The following is a 24176-nucleotide window of genomic DNA, read 5'->3' as shown; positions in this document are numbered from 1 at the left end:
AATTGGCTGGATGGTCACACTCAAAGAATTGTGGTCAATGGCTCCATGTCCAAGTAGAGAGAAATGATGAGTGTCATCCTCAGGGGTTGGTGTTGGGCCAGAGCTGTTTAACATCTTTGTTGGTGACATGGGCAGTGGGATCGAGTGCACCCTCAGCAAGTTCACCGACAACACCGAGCTGTGTGGTGCGGTCGACACACTGGAGGGAAGGGATGGCATCCAGAGGGACCTGGACAGGCCGGAGAGGTGGGCCTGTGCGAACTTCATGAAGTTCAACAAGGCCAAGTGCAAGGTCCTGCACATGGGTCGGGGCAATCCCAAGCACAAATACAGGCTGGGTGATGAGCAGATTGAGAGCAGCCCTGCGGAGAAGGACTTGAGGGTATTAGTGGATGGAAAACTAATTATGACCCAGCAATGTGCGCTCACAGCCCAGAAAGCCAACCGTGTCCTGGGCTGCATCAAGAGCAGTGTGGCCAGCAGGTCCAGGGAGGGGATTCTCCCCCTCTACTCTGCTCTCGTGAGACCCCCCCTGCAGTGCTGTGTCCAGCTGTGGGGCACCAACATCAGAAGGACACGGACCTGCTCAAGCAGGTCCAGAGGAGGCCACGAAGATGATCAGGGGCTGGAGCAGCTCCCCTGTGAGGAGAGGCTGAGAGAGTTGGGGGTGTTCAGCTGGAGAAGAGAAGGCTCCAGGGAGACCTTAGAGCAGCCTCCCAGTACTTAAAGGGGCTACAAGAAACCTGGAGAGGGACTCTTTATCAGGGCGTGTAGCGATAGGATGAGGGGTAACAGTTTTAAACTGAAAGAGGGCAGATTTAAATTAGATAGAAGGAAGAAATTCACCTGTGAATTTCAGCACAGGTTGCCCAGAGAAGCTGTGGCTGCCCCCTCCCTGGCAGTGTTCAAGGCCAGGTTGGACGGGGCTTTGGGCAACCTGGGCTAGTGGAAGGTGTCCCCGCCCATGGCAGGGGGGTTGGGACTGGGTGATCTTTAAGGTCCCTTCCAACCCAAACCATTCTATGATTCTGTGAATTTCACCAAAGAACTTACTTGTTAATTCAATAAACCTGTCTCTTCCTGACCCAATAAAAAAAATTAGTAATTAAAATATTTTCTTGTGTTGCATATACAGTAATTCTTGGAAATGAACACACAATGCCCTGAGCTATCAGGCTGCAGGAGGTAACTGGGGATTTCATTGCCAAGGACCAAGAACACCAGTTGTTAAAGGCAAAGCTCTATATCTTGGCTATTGTATTTTTGTGCTATATAGAGAGATATACAGGTTTTAAACTAGAGCTATATTTGCCCTCACTCCATCTGTCCTGCTTAAAACTGGCACTACCATGGTAGCACTTGCTCTAAAGGAAAAAAGATAACCCATCATGTATGTTAATCTTAACTATCTAAAGACTCAAAATGAAGAGGTACAATAATAAAAGCTAAACAAAAGTAACAGACAAATATCTAAACTTTTTTTATAAGGTATATCTTTTTCAAGCAACATTTTCTTAAACAACTATGAATTACCATCCTTGCCAAAACATGAAAAGACATTAAGATTTAACAGAACAACGTCTATTTTCTTGAAAAGAATTTTAACCCATAATCTGTGTTTAAAACACATGTTCTAACAGAAGCTAATTTTCTTAAAGTAACCCAAATTAAAATATTTCTGCAGAAAAGCTTCATGTTCATATATAAATGGGGGTTTTTTTGAGGGAAAAAGTATCCACAATATAGATTAAAAACATAGCTGATGGCTGTCTCAATAGACCTGAACTGTAGAGTGCACCTTCTGCTCTGGACAGCATTGAGAATTTGTCAAGAAAAGGCTAAGATCTCTGAGCACTCAAGCTGCCAAGTGCTCTCAAATTAAATCAGTTTGAAGCGGTTTTCATTAAGATGGATTGAGTGTGGCATCGTGAGAAACACTCTATCAAATGTAGTGTTTTACTTAGTGATTAAGTATATACCAGTTGATGAAGCTACCCAAATCCTTCGTAATCCCACCACTCCAATAAACATTTAATGAGTATATAAGTTCAAAAAGCCTAGCAGAGGATTTAAACCTTCAATCTTGTTTTTATTTACTCTTGGAACTCAATTTCTCACTTCAAGTCAAGAATGCTGGTGCCTGAAGCTCATCTGTTGCCCTGGTAAAATTAAGTGCCCTCCATAGTATAAATTAGAAGACAAAACATACAGGTTGCAATTTCTCCTAAGCTTTTTTCTTATACTGATATATATATTGAATTATTTTATGAAATGCAATTATAAAAATATAAAATAATATATGCCTTTCCTCAGTGGTGAATTCCAGGAGGCAGTACTGAAAAAACTTGCTTGTAACAGGAAAAAAGCAGTAAAAATAAATGGTACTTATACATTCTCATATCTTTGTTTAAAAATCAGAATGTTATAATAAAAATGTCATTCCACAGGGTAGGAGGGAGAGCTTTCCAAAACTAAGGCAATTTTCAGAAAAAAATATTAAAGAAAAAAGCCACAAAAATAATACTTTCCTAAATATGTAACTTTATACTGATGAGGATCTGGTCTTAATACGCTGCAAAATATTAGAAATTTAAGACGACACGAATTTCAGATGTGTTATGCAAGTAGTGTAAGAAGTACTTTGAGTATTACAAAACTAAGTAACCACAGTGCATTAGTATCAGATTTATAGGTTAAAAAAAATAGTTACGAAAGCTCCTAATGGGCTCTCATCCATTATTATATTGATACCCTGTCAACCATTTCTGATGAAATGACACAAAGTGAACTTCTTAACTCAAACGCTTTTCTTGTTGAATTAATAGGAATTTTTTTAACATGCATTAAGGTCCACTTTAATGATTTATTATAAATTAATACTTCACCACTGAATTATTATGTATCCATTTATGCTCTGAAATTTGCGCAGAGACATGAAAATACTCACTAGAGTGTGTGCACAACACGTTAAGCATATGTTAACTTAAGCTATACAGGGTAGATTTGTAACACTGCACGCTTATCAGAACAGCCCCTAACATCACATAGCTGTTCTTCCAATGTGAGTAACTACAGGAAGCCAAAACATTCTTCATTTTAAAATTAAAGATCTATGAAGACAACAAAAAGTAAATTTAAACAGCATGATTTTCTTGTTTGTGTTTCAGCTTTATCTCTGCTTAATTATGCAGCGGTTTGGGTTTCTCCTTAGTGAATCAAGTCAGCAAAACTTAAATAAACTATCCCCATTCTAATTTTATTAAAATACTGATTTTAAAACTGTGCATAGAATAACAGAAACTTGAGATGTCTGGTTGGATGTACAGAAAAACTAAATAACCAAACCTTAATACTGGAATTTACTTGGCAGATGAAGGCTGTGCAAAGGAAAAAAAAAAAAGCGCACTGTATTTCAGAGACCTTTCAATTTAAATTTACAATTTCATTAGCCATCCTTCAAAGGAGTTACCAACATGCAACACTGAACTTGTCAACCACAAGACTCACAGCCAGCGTTATCTGGTGCTAGGACACCATTACTTCAGGAAGAAGATGGAGGGGGGATAAAAAAAAGAGTAGCTCTGATGACTAAAGGACTCCAACAAAAATACAGCCTGAATGATTAGGAAGCATGAGTTATTTACTGTAATTTCAACAACCAAGCTAAGTATTTTAGTCAGTCAACTAGATGAGTGTAACTTCACAAACAATAAAACCAAGATAACTCCAAAATGTTGTTTACCTTTTTTAAAATAAAGATGAAACATTTACAGTGATTTCCATTTTCCCCTATATTAAATAGAGTAGTTTTAATACACACTTACATCTCTAGCTTTCCCATAGAAGGCTTCTTGAAAAGCAGCCTCTAAGGATCCAATAAAATAAACAGGATGGCAGTCACCGTATCTATTTAAGATAAAATTTCCAATGAATAAGAAATTACAAAAATAAGTAATCTCAACATTCTACTCCTTAATATTTTCTGTAAATACAATGTATTGGCTAAACCTTTAGAAAGATGAGGTACTACATTTTTAAAGGACAGAAGGAAAATATTTAGAAGCCATCTGTCTCCCAACATTCAAAAGCTCAAAGTAACTAACTACTACCTTACAAATTTTATTGTAAAAACTTTGTTTACATACATAGACACCTTAGCTTCTATATAATTTTTCAGTTATAATTTATTATATTCTTAAAGGTTAATTGAAGGCTATTCTTGTATTACACATTAACACATCTCATACATATAAATGAACATTTCATCACAGAGGAGTGAAAACAGAAGACATATAAACTTTGCATTACTTTGCAGTATATTAGTTTGCAGATTCTACCTGTTTGAGGAACCATGTTTAACAATGTATGATTTGGTGGTATAAAGTTTAAAAAAGCAACATTTCTGTATTTTTTTAAAATAGAGATTTATCCAATCACTTTATTATTGTAAAAACTCTTATTGCTACTCCGTATATGTTTTTCAATATTAATCAGTTTCAGCTTTTCTCTTCCTGTATATCATATTTAAATTACTATACATAATCAGAGTCTTCATCATCCTTCTGGATCCTTGCATAATTATGTAATTATATTAATTAGTGGCAAATTAAATAAGGCAAGAATCTGTCACTCTAACTTGGACTGAGAAATAATTTTATTTCAGAAACAGTTCTAACAAAGTTAAGCTTAAATTAGATTAGCCTAAATATCCTATGATCCCACAAGAAAAAATGTACAGTTAGTTTATGTTTATTTTCATTATTTACTAAATTTTACTTAGTTTGTAACAAGAATTGCACAGTTAATAGCCTAAGCTAAGCTTACCTTGAAGAAAACTCTGCTGTAAATTGTAATAAGGCATCTCCTTCATTTTCAGCATTTTCCGGCACTTAAAAAAATGAAAAATATAAATTAAATGCAAGCTTATGGAAACAGATTTTAATATGCAAACTCACTTGGCTTCATAGATTTTTCATGTTGACAGTTTACTGAAGTGGTTACCAAGAGATCATATAAATTTCATGAAAGACTATCAACTATGAACCTTCGGAATGACATGAAATTTCCAGATGCTCTCATGAATATATTCAGGCTTTCCAAACAGTAAAATCCTCAGGTCCAGTGTAATGTGATAGATCACTTGTTCAGAGTTAACACTCTGGACTTACTTTAATACATTAAAATGAAAGGACCAGCTTGAAAGGCTTGACCCACTATATTGTTAGTTACTTTTCTTATCTTTTTCTTCCCTTTTTTTTTTAAACTTCCTATACATTATGTTAAAAAGTTTTCCATATTATTACATATATTTGCTGTCAAAAAACTTCTAAGCTAATAACACTGATGCCAGCCTAAAGTAAATAAAAAGTATATAGAATTTCATATAAGACGTAACTTACTGCTCCTGCCCAAACCTTTTCATAATTCAAGGGTAAATAATCACTGAGAAACTTGTTTAATGTAAATTACTAAAAATATTAATCACCACAAGATGCTGAAACTAAAATCTGTAGATTTTTCAAAACAGGGAAGCAGAAATCTAGTTATCTACAGGAACATTTGGTTAGAGATCATAATTTCTCTTAGTTTAATTATTATTCTTCAACTATAAGCTAAAAACATAAGTTAAAAAACTTCCTCCGTGAGGAAGTTGCCAATTATGTTTGCAGTATTTTCATTAGACACATCCATCAGACATGACATTCAAGCAATTCTAACATTCCTATCAAAAGATACTTTCCTATTATTATGCAGATCCATCATACCTCTCTGCCTTCACTACTGCTGTACAATCACCAGTTAATTCTAAATTAACTGTCAACTCTTACTCATTGGCGATTTCCTCAAGGCAGATGATGCTACTCCAAACATTTCTCCATCATCAACTCCAAACTCTGTAGCATCTTCAAAGTCATCTCCATCACTGTCACTAACCATATGAACATCAGTGCATTGCTATGTGAAAACAAAAAACAAAATCCACCATAAGCTTCTATTACAGACATCACCTTCAGTGAAATATGAAAAACATAGTGAAAAATACACATTTCTATAAAAGCACTTGATATACTGCATTTTATTTTACTATACAGCATTATCAGACTGCTTTTTATAAATAAGACCTAATTGTTAACAGAAGTCTTGTTGACAGACCAATATTATGTGACAAAATGCATTATTAAATAATTAAGGAACTGTCTCTGTATACACAGTTGAGCAAATTTTATCCAAAGTTAACGCTATTTTCCATTTAACAGTACTGCAGCTGGTTTAACTGCATAAGAAAGGGTGGGAAAAGCCACACAATCTACCAATAATTTTAGGCATCCAGATACAATCTACTTTAGCAATACTCGCATGGGGGGGGAAGGTACCTATCTATTGTACTGCAGTCTCCAACATACAAATTTAGCACCCATAGTCCTATCTTGGCACACCAGACTACTGCATGTTGAATGACATGCTGATTTATTTGGCACACCAATATAAAGAAGAAAAATCAACATTTTTGTGCAAGGAGCTAAGGTCCCATCTGTGCCTCCAACTCCCACCATCAATCAGATCTTTTGGATTTCATGTCCTCTGAAACATAAAACAGCTCAGAAAAACCTTGGTTTTAACTATTCAGTGTTAACTTGCCTCTAAATTGACTTCTTTTCATGAATGACTACTCCAGCTCCACTTGACCTAGAAGTCACAGTGATAGTATACTCCAGAAAAATCTCCATGAATCCCTGAAGGTGCAACAAAGTGTGTTCCAGAACGTGAGATTTCAGTTCTGGCATGCAAGTGACCACGAGAGAAGCAAAGAGCTCTAAATGGTGGATCTCTCTCTATGATAGCTACACATAAAGAACTTAAAATAATGAACTAAATGAACTAGTCAACAAGAAAATTCTACAAGGTGAACAAACTCAGTTGGATAATTTTGAAACAATGAAGTAAAGCAGCAATGATACATAGTTATGCTGGTAGACCCCAGGAGAAAACAATAACCATCTATTTAACCTGCTAAGTGGTACAGGTATAGCTAGAACAACATTGTCTGACTATCCTCTAATTTTTAACAACTATCCAACCACATATATCCAGGCTTGCGTCCTGACTGTACCTCACAGCTATGTCTTGCCAACTCAAATGAACTCAACAGGTTGAAACACATCATTTTTGCTCAGCAAGATAAACCTTGTGTGCTATAGTTCTCTAAACAAAACTAAGCTAAGAAAAAAGTGTAGAAAATGGGAAACTGCTTATATTAAATTTATTTTGAGGAAGGACAAAGGCATTGGAAATTTTGACCCAAACTATTAGTAGTTAGAAACAACAGAACAGGAGTTTATACAGTCTGCAAACATCTCCTTCTGCTAATATTAAAAATATATGTTTCAAGCTTCTATTTATTTTGGAGTATTTTTCAATGCTTACTGTGGCTTGCTTACTTTGTTTTTCCTCTTTTTCTTCAATGGCTCATTTAGCCAGTTCCTTACTTTGTCGCAATTATGTGTTACAGGAATTGTAATTGATTCTTTTAAGGTGCAATTCTATTGACATATTTGACAACAGAAGGAACGGTGACTATTGCAAAATAAGCTTTCTCTGCTTATTCCTAGAGTATACTGGTAAAATAAAGATGATGTTCTTACCTCCTCTGACTGTTCCCTTGTTTGTACAGGTGAAGATCTTCTTCCAACTGTAAGTCGATGGCAAGGAAAAGTCAGTCCTGATACAGCTAGAGTCATCTACAAACAAAGCAATGATAATTTATTAAAGGCATAGTCTCAATTGAAGGTTGTTTGTTGTTTTTTTTAAGGTTGCTTTTAGGTTTGAACTGAAGACTGCACTGCAGAACAAATTATAAAGAAAGAAGCCTGAAAAACTAAAACGATTCCTTACATAAAAATATTCAAAGAAACATAAACTGAGTTTTACAGGTGTGTATGCAGAGTATCAAAACAAACTAAATGGAACTGCAAACTCAAAATTGAGTCTTGAATTGTTCTTTTCTCCTAAATCAGTACTGAAGTTTGAACGATTATTTGTATGTGTTATCTTTTACAGTGTTATGCTCTGATGAAGTAAATGTAAATTTTTCCTTCCTAATCAATAAGCAAATGTTAAAGTGAAGATGATAGGTACTGATACAACTAATTAAAACCAGTTAAGTCATCTTGAAATAACAGTTTATCATCAAATATTGTAAAAGACACAATCACAATGGTTAAAAAAATATATTTCATCTACATCTTGGTCATTATTAATGTCAAAGGCACATGCCATGTTTCTCATATGAACAAGGACACACGCAAACCCAACAGTGCTGTTGAAACTACAGTCAGCACAGACAGGATAGTTCATTAACCAGTGCCAACAGAAACAGTGCTTTTGCCTGTTGCTGTATTGTCTAAATCTCAACTTCTTAAAACTAACAAGACAATGGAAAAAAGCTACTGTCATTTGAAAGACAAAATTATTAAATGCCTGCAAACACACATAAATAATATTTGAAGATTTGATCCTACATTGCATTTAAAAATGTACTAATCGATATGATTAAAAATGACAATTATCCACTCTTCTATGATCATAAATGTCTGTGCCATCCTTGCATTTCAAGCACCCTTCACACATTTCTTTATACAGCATAAGCTTACACCTGGCCTTCTGCCCTCTTTTGGAAAGCACATCAGTCCTGGTCAAGCGAGGTTGACGACAAGTAGAATCTTCAGAAGCACTTATGCCCTATCTTGATAACATGTGGGCTAAATTTACAACATGAATAGCTCTTAAATAAAGATAGCTGATACATTTTGGCAATGACAAAATATTTGATGCTATACAATTCTTGGTGACATGGAGAAAGATAGTTCTGGCTGTATGTTTGAAATATCGCTTCTAATGATTCCTTCAGAAGAAACACAGAGAGGACAGGAAAAGATCCTATAAAAATGATTACAATTTTTGCAGGGCACAGAATGAGACACTTATGTGTTTCAGAAATACAGCATCATCCTAATTAGACTGTAAAAACATTAAGGTAAAATAAATTTCAGTCATCCTCAACAAAAATCGAAGAATAAATCATAAACCTTAAAGTTCATTTACTGCCATGAGCACTGAAAATACCCCATTTATTTTTATACATAATTCAGAATGACTTTATTGCTTGTCTGCTAGAACTCACAAAGATTTAATTTGCTGCAGGTTGAAGCAGGCTGATTAAGCAGGCTGGTTACCAAATGAATGTTAACCTGTCTGAACTAGCCTACTGTCACATTCTCATAGCAAGGTTAAACAGAAATTTAGCTGCATAAAAAGCCTAGCTATCGTCTTAAAGGAAGTGAGTAATAATACTCTGAAGCAAGTGAAATATTAGAGGCGACATACAGGTCAAGACCAATTACCTATGAAACTCCTGTGACAAGAGCGTAAGAACTGTCTTCTCAGTCATAATCCATCAGTTTAGTATTTTTATAAGCTTTTAATAATAAACAAAACCCAACAGTTATAAAACCTGAAACTTCGCCCTGTAGTTACCACGCTATATAAAATACTGGTAAAACATACACACATGCACACTAACCACACACAGACTGAAGTTCCTTTTCTGACAGCATCAAATACCCTGACAGATGCCTGGAAATGCTCCTAATATCTTTTACATACACATTAAAGAAAGAGTGGTAAGATCAAGCAAGCAGTTATTGTGCTGCTTCATCACTTGGCCCAATAGCAGGGTGTTGCAATTCCAATTTGCAACCCTATATTATAGTGTCAAAGCGTCTCTCAAAAACTGAGTTAACAGCAGAAGGGGTTCAACATCAGAGCACATTTCATCCTACTCTCAAGACAGTTGCTGGAATGTTGGTTTTTGGTGCACGTTTGTGTGAGAAATCACGCTCCCCTTTGGGGTTTTTTTTGAGAAGTTTTTGCAAGGGAAAGGCTAGCACAAATAGAAGCTCTGCCTTTCATTCCAAAATAATCTAGCAGCATGAGTGTCTTTATAGAATTAAGTTATCTTCATTCTAAAATAAAGAAGACAGTCCTCTTTCAAGAGAGACTTTTGCACCAGAAAGTTTAATCTTTATTTTGGAAATTACAAAAAGATCAACACTAAAGCAAAAGATTACTTTCCAGGCAGCTCAGTCCGGTGCCATGGACAGCAAACCTCAATTTCTACAAATATTTTGAACGCAGGTCAATTTACTGGTGGGAGCAGACACTTAAGTGTCTCAGTGGCAAGAACTGTTTAGATGTCAGGCTGCTTTTGGAGAGTTTTTTCTTTCTAAATACTTCATCTGCCTACTCCCAAACAGGGTTACAGTACATTAGATATATGAATTGCTGTGTCGCAACCATCTTCCCATGGGAATGGATAAAATCATTTTAGGAACTCCAAAACTGAAGATGCTGGTTTGTTGTCTGAGTACCCAATTACCCACAATCTCAACTCATGAACCCATTTGACTGTGCAAAAAACTCAAAAGTCACTAACTTTTCCAAATATTTTTTTTTCTGCATGAAAATCACCATTATGTGAGTACGATAGTTTGAATTGGATGGCTTTCACGTGCACAAGAAGAGACAGTGAAAGATGCATGTGCAGTACTCTTGGCACCAATAATGAGCTAGACAGATTATTGAATAAATAATACATTAAAGCAACAATAAATAAGGTTATTTTATTTTTCTAGGCAGTATATCCACACGCGTAAAGTCCCTACTCAGAAGGTCTCACAGATGAAAGGTACACGAGGTGAAAAGTGAAACAGAATCAGAAACAGGCAAAATGACTTGCAAAAAGCTGCACAGGGCAATTACTGAAAAGCCAGATCTCTTGTCCATCACTGGGTATAGACTGGTTATGCTTGTTGGAAGTTTAAAAAGCCTTCTCTTTGGCTTCCTATAGCTTTTTTAAGGAGAAGGACAATAACATTGAAGCCTCAAAACAATCCAGGGAAAGTGGCAGTAGGAAAATAATTCTAGGAGACAGCACAGACATTAAAACAAACAGATTGCTACTGGCATGCAAACAGGTAATGGTATGACCTGGACTAAAAGTGCACAAAGGACACCTGAAATAGTATTTTAACTACTAAAAGACTGTTGCCAAACTTTACAATTTAGAGTGAAAAGAAATAAGCCTAATGTTCACTTGTGCCTTCCAATACTAAGACATTGAATTTATTTGTAAGCATTCAGTGTAAGATGATTTGTATTTCAATAGCCAGCATTAATAATTGGGGGATAAAGTTAAGCAACATCTTTCCTGATCCAAATGTGCAGGATTCTTTGCCAAGAACTTTCCAGATCAACCTAGAAATATTTGCCAAATCCGGAGTGAGGCTGGGTGCTTTGAACAATACTCTCCCTGTTAGAAAGTATCATTTTTATGTAGAAACTTCTAGAAATATGCTTTAGAACAATCTAAAAGTCTATTTTTTCAAATATTTCATGATACAAATATGTCTGCTCTGAAACAAATCACTAATAGCATGTAACTTCAGAATACTCAGAGTAATAAAAAAAATTACACGTCCATAATCTCATGAGTTTGCAATCTTCTAGAGTTTGTTTGCACTGTTGCAGTCTTCTGAAATTACAAAGGAAGGAGTAAACTCAACCCCTTGTACCAGTCCAGAGATATTCAATCGAGACACTGAAGATGTGAGAAAGATAAACAGCAGTAGGAACATGAAAGAATGATACCAGCAGAGAACTACGTAACTCTCTCCACTGAGAAAAGCTGATACAAAAATTATAAGCTCGGTGTACTGCATCAGGAAAGTAGTAATTGAATATGACAAATCGGTCTTCCTCGTATTCAGTCACACGCTGATGGAGAAAAACAGCACTTCAAAACGGCTTCTAATGGAAACCGTATCTAATGAGGAAAGCATGAAGGCAAGCTGTATGAGCTTTCTAATACCTTATAGAATATAGTTGGGCATCCAAAGTGGCCAGCTTAAAGTAATAACCTGTAAAGAACTAGAACTTCTTCCTCATCCTCAACTATCACAGTGATTTTGGAAACATTCACTCTTTGCTCCATGTAAATACAGACACAAGTGTCTTTAGCAATCCAGTAATCTGAATAAAACACTAAGACAACTCTTTGTGCCACTAAGATGCCTGTATTTTAAGTCAGAACATACTTTAGAAAATAAATTATGGTACAAAAATAGGCAGGACCTTGAGGCACATAATTGACAGACTTATCCATTAGGCCTGTTATTATCCTCCCAGTGCTTATCATTACAAAGTATGGCCTTTCCAGAGGGATGAGATGGAGAATGACCTGCCAAATTGCTGCCAAGAGAGTCAGCCATCTTTAGAACAGCTTCTCTACCAGCTATCTCTAAAGCAAATCGAACTCCCTACTGCAGTCAGCAGCAGCAGGAAATTTCCCCAGGAACTCCAGAGTTTTACAGGTGCAGTAGGCAAGACAAGCCTTCAAAACGTGTCACCTCGCAGAAGAGGAGAGCCACAAATACGTAATGGACTTGCTTTGGCATGACTTGAGAGGTTGTGCTGTTCACAGGATACTTGTCATCAAGGGATCCCTTTCTCTAAAAGGATGGAGGTTCTCTTAAGAGAGCCATTGAAAACAAGCAAACATAAGTCATAATGTTTAAGGAAAGTAGGAATATTGATCTTGTGCTCTTTGTTAAGTATTTGATTGCTACAAGAGTAGTGAGAGTTTTGAGTTTTGGGAGTGTGTAGGAGTTCCTCTTGTTTGGTTTGCTTTAATGTACATTAATGCATCTATCTAAACATACAGGTACTTACCACTGTTCCTGTTAACCAGGGCAAGTTATTAAATGGAGCCCTTTATCTGTATAACCTGGTAGTTGTCAATTTTAAAAAACAGCTTCTGACTGTTTAAAAGACCACTTAAAGCGAGAAACAATTTCAGTCACTGTAACAGGGTAACTATCGTTATTGTTTGAGCTAGTCAAATGAAGAATCCTTTCTGACTCACTGAAGTGTTTTTTTTCACGGCAAAATATTTTCTAATATTATTTTTTGGACATAAACTAGAGATTTTTGATCGTTTGCTCTCAGAAATTCAAAGGCCAAACTATAAACCTTACAAGGCATCAGAAAAAATTCACAGAACGCTTTATCCATATGCAAAAGAGAGGAGTCAGTGATGCCAGATTTCACTTGCTCATGCACAGCAAGTGAAGCAACAGGCATTAACTGACAATGGCAAACCTAAACCAGAACAAAACCTTGCAGTGGACATACTTGCTGGATTTTTAATATAAAGTAAAAAGATCATAAACAGAAACGTAATTTCTATATTACTTGACTGCTATGAATCAGTTGAATGATTTAATTAGCGTAATTCTAATGCAGAATTATGTTTGGCTGTATATAAACTACTTCAGTAGAAAACTAAGTGAGGAAATTCTCAGAGCATGATTTCCTCCTGAAGTAAGGGAAAATAATCCATGTTTTCTGACTTTAATACTCAGAGATAAGGTAAGCAAACAAAATTCTGGTGTACAAAAAAAAGCATGTTTTCCGATACTTGACTCTCCATAAATCTCCCATAAAAAGCAGAATAATTCCCAGTCCTACTTAAGGTCAGCTTGTAGTATATTAGGCAAAAGGAAGTCTTAATAACTTGCCCCTCGGTTCTAGAATTCTGAAAAACAGTTAGGTAAAATTATAGTTCCAGCTTTCCAGCTGCACTCACTAGCACAGCTGCATGGAAGAAGCCACAGAAAGAAACCTTCCCAAAGATGTCACTCCATGTGTAACTGCTAAGAAGGTACATACTTTCTAATGTAACCTTTCAGACTCTATAATGTTGAACAGATAGAATTAAAACTTGCATATATTCAATGTGGGGGTGGGCATGTTTAGCATACAAACTGTATAATTTAGCCTTTTGTTTATAATCTAAAGCAGTTAAGGAACACTCAGATTACCTAATCCCAAACCTTTCAGGCTGGCATCTCTAATTTCTGTTTTGTGTAGCTCTTAGAATTAGCCCAAGACAATGAGGCGCTCCACCCAGTGCAGTGCCTTTCCCATCTGTCTGTAATGCAATAGCTTTAGACCACCACATCCAATCAATTCCAGATTTACACTTAACGTTCTGGGTATCGATATTAATTCTGGTGAAAACTGGCATTGCCCGTCTTCCCCTTGGTGAGCAAGAGCAAAAGTCAAGCCCACAGAGTATCTGTTTGTGCTGCAGATAAATCTGCTGTTAGCACGCTGTAGCTGGATGAACAACCTCCATGAGTCAGTAACTGCAGTAGCCCTCTTATCTCAGTATCGGTTTGAGAATGTTTTATACCTTTGCTGTTATCATTGTACAACTAGTGCACTGCTTAAGAAGATAAGATTATCTCCAGAAAAATATGCCAAAAATATTATTACTCACCCTGTGAAGTCAAATTTTGATAGAGATTATATCAACATCTTGAAACCCAAAACCCCTTCTTTTGCACTGGAAACAACAGCAGTATGTGAGCACCATTCAGAGTATTACTAAAAGTGATGTAAAGTCATTGTGAGTAAAAAGTTATCTAACTAATTAAGAATAGAAGTTCATGCTAAGCTTGAATAGTCTTCAAATCAGCTGTTTTAACGAGGTGAATTCTACCACAATTACAAACTTCTAACTACCCTCAATAATTATTATTGCAGTACATACCAGCTCTGAAATCTAATAGATGTTTGTGGCTGCTATTTAGTACTCTGGCCACAACTAGCTTGTCAGTATTAGCTAGTTGTGGTTTCATGTTAGAAATAAATATATTAACAAACACAGAAATGATATCCCAAAATAATATTTATAAATCAGGAGGTCATCACTTGAACAAGAGCTCTTTGTAGAGGTTGCATATCAGGCTGTACTACACATGTGGAGATTTATAATAGGCATATATCACACAAGAAATTCTTAATCAGAAATGAACACACTGTTGCCTACAGACCGAAACTTAATCCTGGTTCAAATACTCCATGTGACAGCCCTTTCACTGTGCTCAAAATGTGCGCTGCTTAGCTTTTTCATTTACTGGTTTACTCACTGATACATGGCTAATGTATAAAGAAACAAACATGACCGAGTACATTTCATAACATGCCATGCTCAATTATTCAAAATAACCTAAGACAGAGGTGCCCATAGCAAAATACTCAATGACTGGCAGGTGTCTTCACTGTGAAAATTTCACTTCCATATAATTTGATCCTTTTTCTTGTTGGACTAATTACTATGATGCCTTTTTCCTCTCATCAGGTAGAAGAAGGGGTAAGGATAGAGGGGTGAGTAAGGAGCTTTTTTAAGCATTTCAGTTTTCATCTTAAACTTAGTATTCTGTTATCTGACTTTCTGTTAAAGCATAAGCTAATTCCCTGAGTATGATCAATGTCAATGACACTATAGATGTCTGTATGTATGCATTTTCTTGAAGGTAAGAAAAAAAATCTGGTCTTGTTTGAAGACAACTATATAAAGTTTGAGAAGGAACAAAAAGTTTGAGAAAGAACACTTCTGTCCTAGTTTTTCTATTACATTCTACATGCATATGGTACTACCAGCTGAGTTTGTGGCATACTGAGGACCAAACACTTTCATAGCCCAACTGCACTAGGATTAGCAAGGTAATAAGACAAAGCAAGTCATCAGTTTTCTACATCTTGGCTGAATAGCATGGCTCCTGCAAAGGAGCCTGTCTGTAACTCCAGTTTCAAGCCATTCTCCATCCATTCAGCCAGGGTAGGTAACATTGTGATAAGCGAGAAATTCTCTTGCTGCTTAGTCTAGACAAACTTCAGTTTAGATGTCTGCAAGGCATATTCATAATTGCTAATCCCTTCTTCTTGATGAGCAGATCTCAGAAGAATTCAAACAAGTTCATTTCTCCTAGCCTAACCAGATGTCATCTATCTCTCCTCACTAGACAAATTAAGTTCCCTGTTCAAAAAGATTACCATACTAACTGAGCAGAATGGGAAATCAGAGAGAAATACTTTTTCAGCAGAGCTAGATGAAGGCACGGGCCTAGGCCTCAGACCTCAAGTCTTTAAGTCAGAATCTCAGGGTGATCTAGGGGACTGCAGACCAGTTCAATGTAACATTACTCCCCAGAAAAGACACATGAACAAATTATAAAACAATCTATTTGAAATGCCTAGAAAAGAAGTTATTCTGTTTGCCATTGGAGCAAGACTGGTCAGGCTGCTCCACAGCTGAGGCTGCTGCTCCCAGCTCACTAGTGTTTCGTTTTCCATTTTTCTTTTGTAACCTATCCTTTTTGAGATTAAAAAAGCAAGCAAACCATAAAGCAAGGAATATTTGTACGGTGAAAGGGAGATGGCAGTTAATGTGGCATATGGGAAAAATCAAAGCATAAAAGGGGGGGGCAAAAAGGTAGAGCATGTGGATGATGGCAGAGGAAGTTTTGCTTCCACACTTGAAACACGAGTGGGAAGTTTTCCATTATACTGACAGTTGAAGAAAATAGTGGTTTCTAAATGCATCCAGCACAGCCCTTGAATATGAATACTGAAGCAGGGGAAATAAGAGTGTGGGAACTCTTTGGCAATTTTTTGCAATTTTCCAGAGAATATCAGATGGCTCCACACTCTTTACTGGTTGGAGACCCAAACCATGCAGGAAGGAGGTGGTGGACTCCCAAGCAGCTCATACTATTTCTGAGGATACTCAGAGTCTCATCATTCCAAGAAAAATGATGCTATGACATGAGAGATCATTCATATGAGGTTGTTCTTGCCATGGTTTTAGTTCTTAGTGTTTAACCAAGCATTATTAACAATGTGTGGGCAGCATGTCCTCAGACAAACACTCACTAAATTCCTTGGGAACAAATAGGTGTTCAACACTGTTAAACCCATCACTTATTGCTGTATAATTATACATTAAATAATCTATCTTGTTTTCAGTATATAATTTCACAAAGTCAAAGTGATACATGATTTAAGAAGTCACACATGTTCCACATGTTCTTGTTTAAAAGAAATGTTTAAAACTTCAAAGAATTAAAGGCTTTCTGTCAATTAACGTTTATCTTATGCTTTGCTCTTTTCTCAAAGCTAGAAAGTATTCTTTCATTAGTAACAGACTGTAAAATTACTTCTATCCATACTGAAATACATTGTATACATAAAACAAGTGTTATCACAGCAACAAGCAAGTATCTCACTGTAAAATGAACGTACATTCCAATTTTTAAAAAAGCCTATCAAATGCACTTTTTTTAAATTTACTGAAACAAGGGCTTTTTTTGTACTACATAATTAATTACGAGACTCAGAGAGATTTACTATACAGAACTGAAGGGTTCTCTTCAATCTATACTTGTCAACAAGACACTGCTACTCAAGTTCAGTACATAATTTAATAAATAAATAAATAAATAAATAAATCAACCACAACTCATCTCCTATCATGTAAACCCTTATATATCCTTGAGCAACAATAAAAAGTGGATGTAATTCTACATTAGCCACTTCGTCTTTTGACATCAAATAGCATTAGTTGGGAAAAACAGTCAAGTATGCTCTAGGTTTGTTTATTAAACTATTGTACAAATATTAAAATGAACATAAGAGTTTAAAAAATTTGACAGCCCTTGAAATTAACTTCCTCTAGAAAATAACTTCATTTTCATTATGCATCTTCAATACAAAAATTCATAAAAATAATCTTGACAGGTATTCAACATTTCATTTTAAACACTAACTGGATGAAAAAAATCTCTAGGGTGGAGTGTGTTCAGGTTATAAATCAGCAATGCTTATTTTAACTCCTCACAAAGTGTTGTTGAGATAATTACTGCTGACAGCTTTATTCAAGGTTCATTTCACTTTTTCTACTATTTTTCCCCTGTTAGAAGTTCAGCAGGGCCCATGGGAAGATCCACCCCTCACACCTGTTAGGGTTCTTCATGTTACTGAGGCCAGTTTGGACATGTCACTTCAAATTAGCATTGTGCCAGCGCGCTGTGACAATTACTTATCGCAGGTTTAACTTGAAAAAAAGTTTCTAATCCAGCCACAAGAACAGTGTCAGAGTGCGTAATTTAAACCTGTCAACACAGGTTGTAGGAAATTCATTCCAGGGATTTCAGTGATGTTCCCATGGTAGATCTTTGAACTATAATGAAGATTAAAATCACAAAGGAATGCTAGAGTTAGAACACAGAATCCAGAAGTTAAAAAAGGTCTGAACTGGAAGAAGTGTCTTAAATATTAATAAAGTCAAAGAAAGTGATAAATTCTTTAGATTAGGATTAAGAGACTGCTTTGCTTAATTCTCAAAAATTCTTCTGCAGTTTATTCCAAAAGGCTGCATATTAAACATACATGTATTATTCCTGCTGCTGCAGTGTAAAGGCACAACTCTGGGAAATCTTTACACAACGTGCTGAAGGCAACAGCACGGTGAAGATGCTCTGGAATCGACTTGTGAATGAAAAGCACATGGGGTGGGAAGAGGGAGGCTGGAGAAGAGCCCACGGCACAGTGAACAGGACACTTGTGTCTTTTGAGACAGACACCAGATAAGGGATGCTGGAGTCACAGCGACAACCACGAAAAAGCAAGCTTCACAAAACACTACCGAGAGTTTCTGTACAAGCTTGAGAAAAAGTTGTGCCTGGTCCTCTGGGAACACTCAGCTCTGGTATACTGGTTGAGCACACATGCCAATTTTTGCTACGGTTGCTGTTAATCACCAGCTGTATAACTGCGAATCTATCACTCTTGTTTGTTAGCTGAATGAAAGAGAAAATTATCCCTGGTTTTGATTATTTCTCATCTGATTAAGTCGAGTTAGGAATTAAAGCAGAAGGACAGATACTGTAGTACTTAATGTTGCTTCAAACCACAAACATATTTAAAGGAAACAAAAGGAAAATAATATTTCCTTGTACAACAGATTCTACTAAAAGAGATATACTTGAGAGACTGAAATAAATACCCATGATCACTTACAGAGCTCATTCTTCTTCTTAGACAAAAACTGTAAATATTAAAAAGGATGAAAAATCTGCCAAGCCATTTGCAGCTATTTGAAACACAGGGTAACAGAATTAAATAAACGCTGAAAGACCTGGAACACAGTTAAGTATAGACCATGAGGCTAATTGTGGATCTTGAGTTAATTACTTTCCACTGATACGTTTTCTCAATGGTCTTTTACATCAGTTTTTTCTTTCCTTGGTCTGAACCCCAAGGCAATTCAGCATGCTAGCCTCCAAACTCTGGGTGATTCATTGTGTACTTCTGCCTTAGGATTTTTAGTTCACGCAGAGAAAGCCAGGCTTTCACATCAAGTTGATGTTAATGTGCACTGACAAAGCAACAGTAAAGGAGCTTCATGTTTGTCACAACGTGCACTCTTTAATTTAGTAATTGCTTTATACTGATATGCAAATAATGACACATTTCCCAAATTTCCAGTTCCCCAGCAATGCTTTCACTAATTACTCAGTGGTTAAAACTTATGCATGTAAATTGGTTAAGTGAGTTTATTAATACACCTGTGTGAATGGATCTATAAACCATACATGCCTCGGAACAGGTCATAACTCACTGTACTTTCCTGAATGTCTCAGGAACCAAAAATAAATATTCTGTCACTAAAACATGATATATTATGATTAATAAGAGTGTTATTCATAGATAAACTGGGATTCCCAACATTTTCCAAACTAAAGAGAGTCTGCATTTGGGTGATAACAACTACCAGGAGTCAAAGCATCCATCCATTTCATGTTGCCAAATAAGACGAGTATCAAGATAAACAAAAGAAAAGGTCTCTAAGAAAAAGGACAAGAATCCCTCTAGTACCTGAAAACGTAGGAAAATGCCAGCATCCACTCATCCATCAGTTCTCTGTGGACCATCACATGCTCTGCAGTCTGGTTATGGTATTTTGTGATACTGCTTAGTCTTACTGTGGATACTCTAATGGCAACTGTGAAAAATTCAGCTGTACTGAACCTGGATTCAGACTCATAACAATTGCAAAAACACTAAACAGAGTTAACCTGTCTTCCTGTATTTCCTCTCCTCAAAATTCTTCACAGGGTAAGGGCTGAAAAGTAATCAAGGTACTAACATTGTCCTGTTTCATTTGCTGGCTTCTGTGTTGAAACACACTGTTAGGTTTCTGATATTTTCTTTACGTAAATGTGTAATTGTCATAGAACAGGGTATAATAATATTGTTCTAAGTCTGATCACAAATTTCTATTATTTGCTATTCATAAGAGATACAAAACCATTAAATGGATTTTTAAGGTAAGAAACAATTGTAAAGGAAATAATAAGCAACAGTATAAACCAACAACCATTTTGATTCATCCAGATCACATATTGCCCACAGATATTCACAAATACATCTTGGGAACTGTTTTGCATTCACAAAGAGTATCAGCCAAATACTTGGCACGTTTCTGATCTATGGTGGGATGCCATTTACTTCACAGCATTGTACAGTGCTTTGGATGGCAAACAGAAGAGAGCCTGGATATGTTTCCAGCACTATATAATTCCTTGGCAGAGTTCAAGCAGTTGTGCTAGCAACACTGCTTCCAACAAATGGTTCAAACACTGATAGGCTTGTTATGCTGCCTCTTCTTCCTGGATATCACTTTCCAAGGAATTGGATTTTTGCAATGTTAGCCTTTTGAAAACATGATGTTACTGACTTCTAAAAATGAGCTTCTGAAAATGATGCTTGTTTCTTATTTTCTGTTTCTCTTACCTGGAATATATGAAAAGGCCTTTAACTCTTTACATCAGTAGAACTAAAAGTACAGAGTAATCTAGCCTCCTCAATTAAAGGAAAAAGGTTCAAAACTAGAAATAATAAATTGTATTAATACCAAACAACATTTTAGTATTCTTAAATGGTAAGTTGTTGGGATGGTGCAGTTGCAGCTAAAAATGCATCAATTTAGTTCATTCAGTATAACTATGTGTTGAATGTGCTTGGTTGATGTATGATAGCTTCAAGTGTGATAAGGAAAAGATAAAGAACCTAAGTAACTAAAAATTAAGCATTTATAAAGGGTCTTTCTATTTGGAGACCTCTAAGGATTAGACAAACATGAAAAATTCCCAACATTTTAGATTGGATTTTCTTAGCCATCTAACAAAAATAAGGTGGCCAGTTTCTACTGAAATCCAGCTGAGGCCATGTAGCTAATTTTCTTCTTTTACTTTCATAAAAAGTTCAGCATTAAATCTCAGGCCTCCTCTTAGAAATGAGGAGGCTTGAGTTGCTTAAGTGAAGTGTTTTATTAAATGTCGTAAGTAAAGTCTGCAGAGCTACAAACCTGTCTCAGGTCTATGTTTTGATCACTGGGCAGTAACTAGGTTCAGAAAAGGAATTCAGTCCAGCAATTGCTATTGACAACAGAACTCTTCTCTGTTAGAAGTTATCTGTCTAAAATAGATTTATCAACTAATATTTTCTTGGTTCTACATTTTATCAACAGTTTACTGGATTTTAACAAAAAATTCCCCACAGAGCACCAGATTAGCTCCGTTCTAAGCATTTATGGACTAATTTAACATTATTTAAATACCACTTTTTTTTAAAGGAAGCATTTGAGACTATTATATCAGGCTCTGTATACAACTAGAACAATCCCCAAGCGAAGTTATAGCAATAGGAAACATTCTCACTCACATACAAAACAACAAACACCATGCTGTAATTTTACATAGCTTTCTTCTGCTATTACACAGCGAGCCCACTCACCACGCACTTAAAGCGAAACTCTGTTTACAGAATCCTAAACACCTTCAATCTGTTGCAATAGATTTTCATACACCTTCTAGCGAAGCTCTGCTCTGCTTATATAGTGGAGTTTCATTACAAAGAAACAAGCACCACTGTGATAATCCTCCAGGAATAATGCAATTACCACTTATCAAACAGGTGTCTGCTGTATTCCAAGGAGATTATCACTTCCTATTCTGCTCTCCGAGAGCACAGAATAAAAGAGAAGCTGCTACTATTAAATGACTGAGGAGAAAAGGAGTCTTCGATAATGGCTCTTGCTAGCTTCTCTCAGCAGGGCATGAAGTAAATGTAGTCCTTCTATAATGTCTTGGCACTGAAATTAATATTTTAGTTTCTGCAAGGTGAGTTAGAGAACCTAAATAAGACCACTCCTGTTAACTGAATCTGAAGTATCTCTCTTTCTTCATTGAGTACTCCAAGAACCCCAGCACCTACTGCCTTATGCCAAACTGTGCCCTTTGTGAGTACTCCTGAAAGAGGAACTCTGCCTGCTCAAGCAAAAACAGGCTGCAGGGCTGCTCCACCAAACACACCATCATTCAGAGATGTTTCTGTGACAGTACAGTATTTGATGAAGGCACAAAGAGATCTCTAACATGAAGCTCCAAAAGTGTAAAGAATTAAAACTTTTTAACAGAATACAGTTGTAGGTTAAATTCTGGCTGACTGTAATTTGATCAGCAAAGACAATTTTTTAGCATATTTTCAAACCAGCTTGTTAGGTGGGAGTTATCCCAGCAATAGACCTCTAAAATCAAGAGCAAAAGCATTCTCCTATGAAATGTGGGATACAGCTTAATGTTCACAAGGTGCTATTACTACATGGCAAAATGTATAACTGTTTGGAGGAAAGCCCAGCTGAGGATCAGGCCCAGAGGAATTAAGAAGGTAAGCAGCCTACATACCTGCAGAAGGAGACAAGAGGCTACTTCAAAGTTAGCTAGTAATGCCCAGTGACTGTAACAGCTAGTGACTGTCCATAGCTAGGTGCTTCAGAGAAAGGAAGACACTGATGGTCCTGCAAAACCTCTCTCCAGTGAAGGTTACCACTACTTTGGTATAAACTCACAGGAAGAAGAGTCGTTCCTGCTGCTGCCTCTGTCGGGACACAAAAACCTCCAATGCAGTTCTTGTGCACGTAGAGAGAGGTGGAATGGAGATTTATATATAATATACTTCACTAGTACATTGTTTCATGGTGTACTTCAGAGATCTGGACTGCCTTAATCTATCCTACTGACACTCATCTCTATACATGTGGTCATTTCTATCACATTTTGATTTGCAGGTTCTGTCAATATAAAGACAGAAATTGGAAGCAACGTTGAAGCGGTAAATTGAAGTAGCAGTCTCAGTCAGTCCTTTACTAATTTTGAACTCTAATCCTTTTAATGAGTTTTATGAACATGTCACTTTTAATAAAAACTATCATGTCTATGAGTTTCAAAGCAGGAACAGCTAAAAACATTGTCTCAATAGAGCAAGCAGATTTGTCAATCTCTTACAAAAGAAGAAAGCAGTAAAAAGATGACAAATAATTATGTCTACAGCATTGCTGGTGTTCCTTATGCTTTAAAATTCCAATGACAATAGAACTTATTCTTGAACAAATTAATTACTAACCGTAACCTCAAAATTTGCTACCAGCCTTTCCTACAAAACTAAGGTTGGGATCAAGTTCTCCTGGTAGATTCCTGATGCAATTTCAGTTGATGGTGCTTGTCTTATACCAGCAATGGTATAAGAGTCTTTATTGTAAAAGATCATAATGCACTTGGCAAGCTCACTGAAATGGACATTTTTGACATAAAATGTGAGTTATTTAACAATGCAATTACCCTTTACAGTTTGCAGGAGAAGCAGCACTTGAAACTGAGAGTTCGCAGTGTAAAATACACCAGGAATTAAAGCAAACAGCTTTCAACTGGCTCAGGAGGTTGTATAACTTTCTTTAAAGTTATCCCTCAAAAGAAGTCACGAAATGAAATAGCAGAAGTTCAAAACATAATGTGGTACTAAAAAGTAAACAAATGTAAAATTTTACTCAGCTCCTTAAATATATGATTCTAAATTATGAGAATTTGATAAATCATAGAAAAGACAACTGAAAATTCAAAGATCTGGTGAAAAAGTGGCCTTTACTCCATGGGGAGATAGAATCTGGAGTTTACGAAAGAGAATTTAGAGAAGTAGTCTGTTACCTATCAGAAACAGGTTACTGGAATAGAAAGTCTGCATTTGTATCTAGAGATGGAATATCTCAGCAAGATCCTTCAAAGCACCGAGAAAATAGCCATGACAAGTGGCAAATAATTTCTCAGATCTCAATGCTAGCTGGAGATAACATGTACATCTTTCTGCATCTTTCTGTC

The 24176-nt window shown here is 36.3% G+C and overlaps 1 protein-coding gene across 2 annotated transcripts in view; it reads right to left on the bottom strand.

Moving 5' to 3' along the window:
* FAF1 (Fas associated factor 1) overlaps positions 1 to 24176 on the bottom strand; it is a 172740-nt gene that overhangs the window by 53536 nt on the left and 95028 nt on the right. For both annotated transcript variants that reach the window (XM_074832074.1, XM_074832075.1), the window contains exons 9-12: positions 7644 to 7739; positions 5829 to 5955; positions 4825 to 4888; positions 3825 to 3906 (exon numbers count right to left, since the gene is read on the bottom strand). In XM_074832074.1, the coding sequence (XP_074688175.1) occupies positions 3825 to 3906; positions 4825 to 4888; positions 5829 to 5955; positions 7644 to 7739 (369 nt within the window). The remainder of the gene's footprint in view (positions 1 to 3824; positions 3907 to 4824; positions 4889 to 5828; positions 5956 to 7643; positions 7740 to 24176) is intronic.

This window comes from Strix aluco, chromosome 8, assembly GCF_031877795.1.
Source record: "Strix aluco isolate bStrAlu1 chromosome 8, bStrAlu1.hap1, whole genome shotgun sequence".
Taxonomy (NCBI): domain Eukaryota; kingdom Metazoa; phylum Chordata; class Aves; order Strigiformes; family Strigidae; genus Strix; species Strix aluco.
Note: the sequence above shows the minus strand (reverse complement) of the source record. Positions and strands in the feature narration are given on the sequence as shown.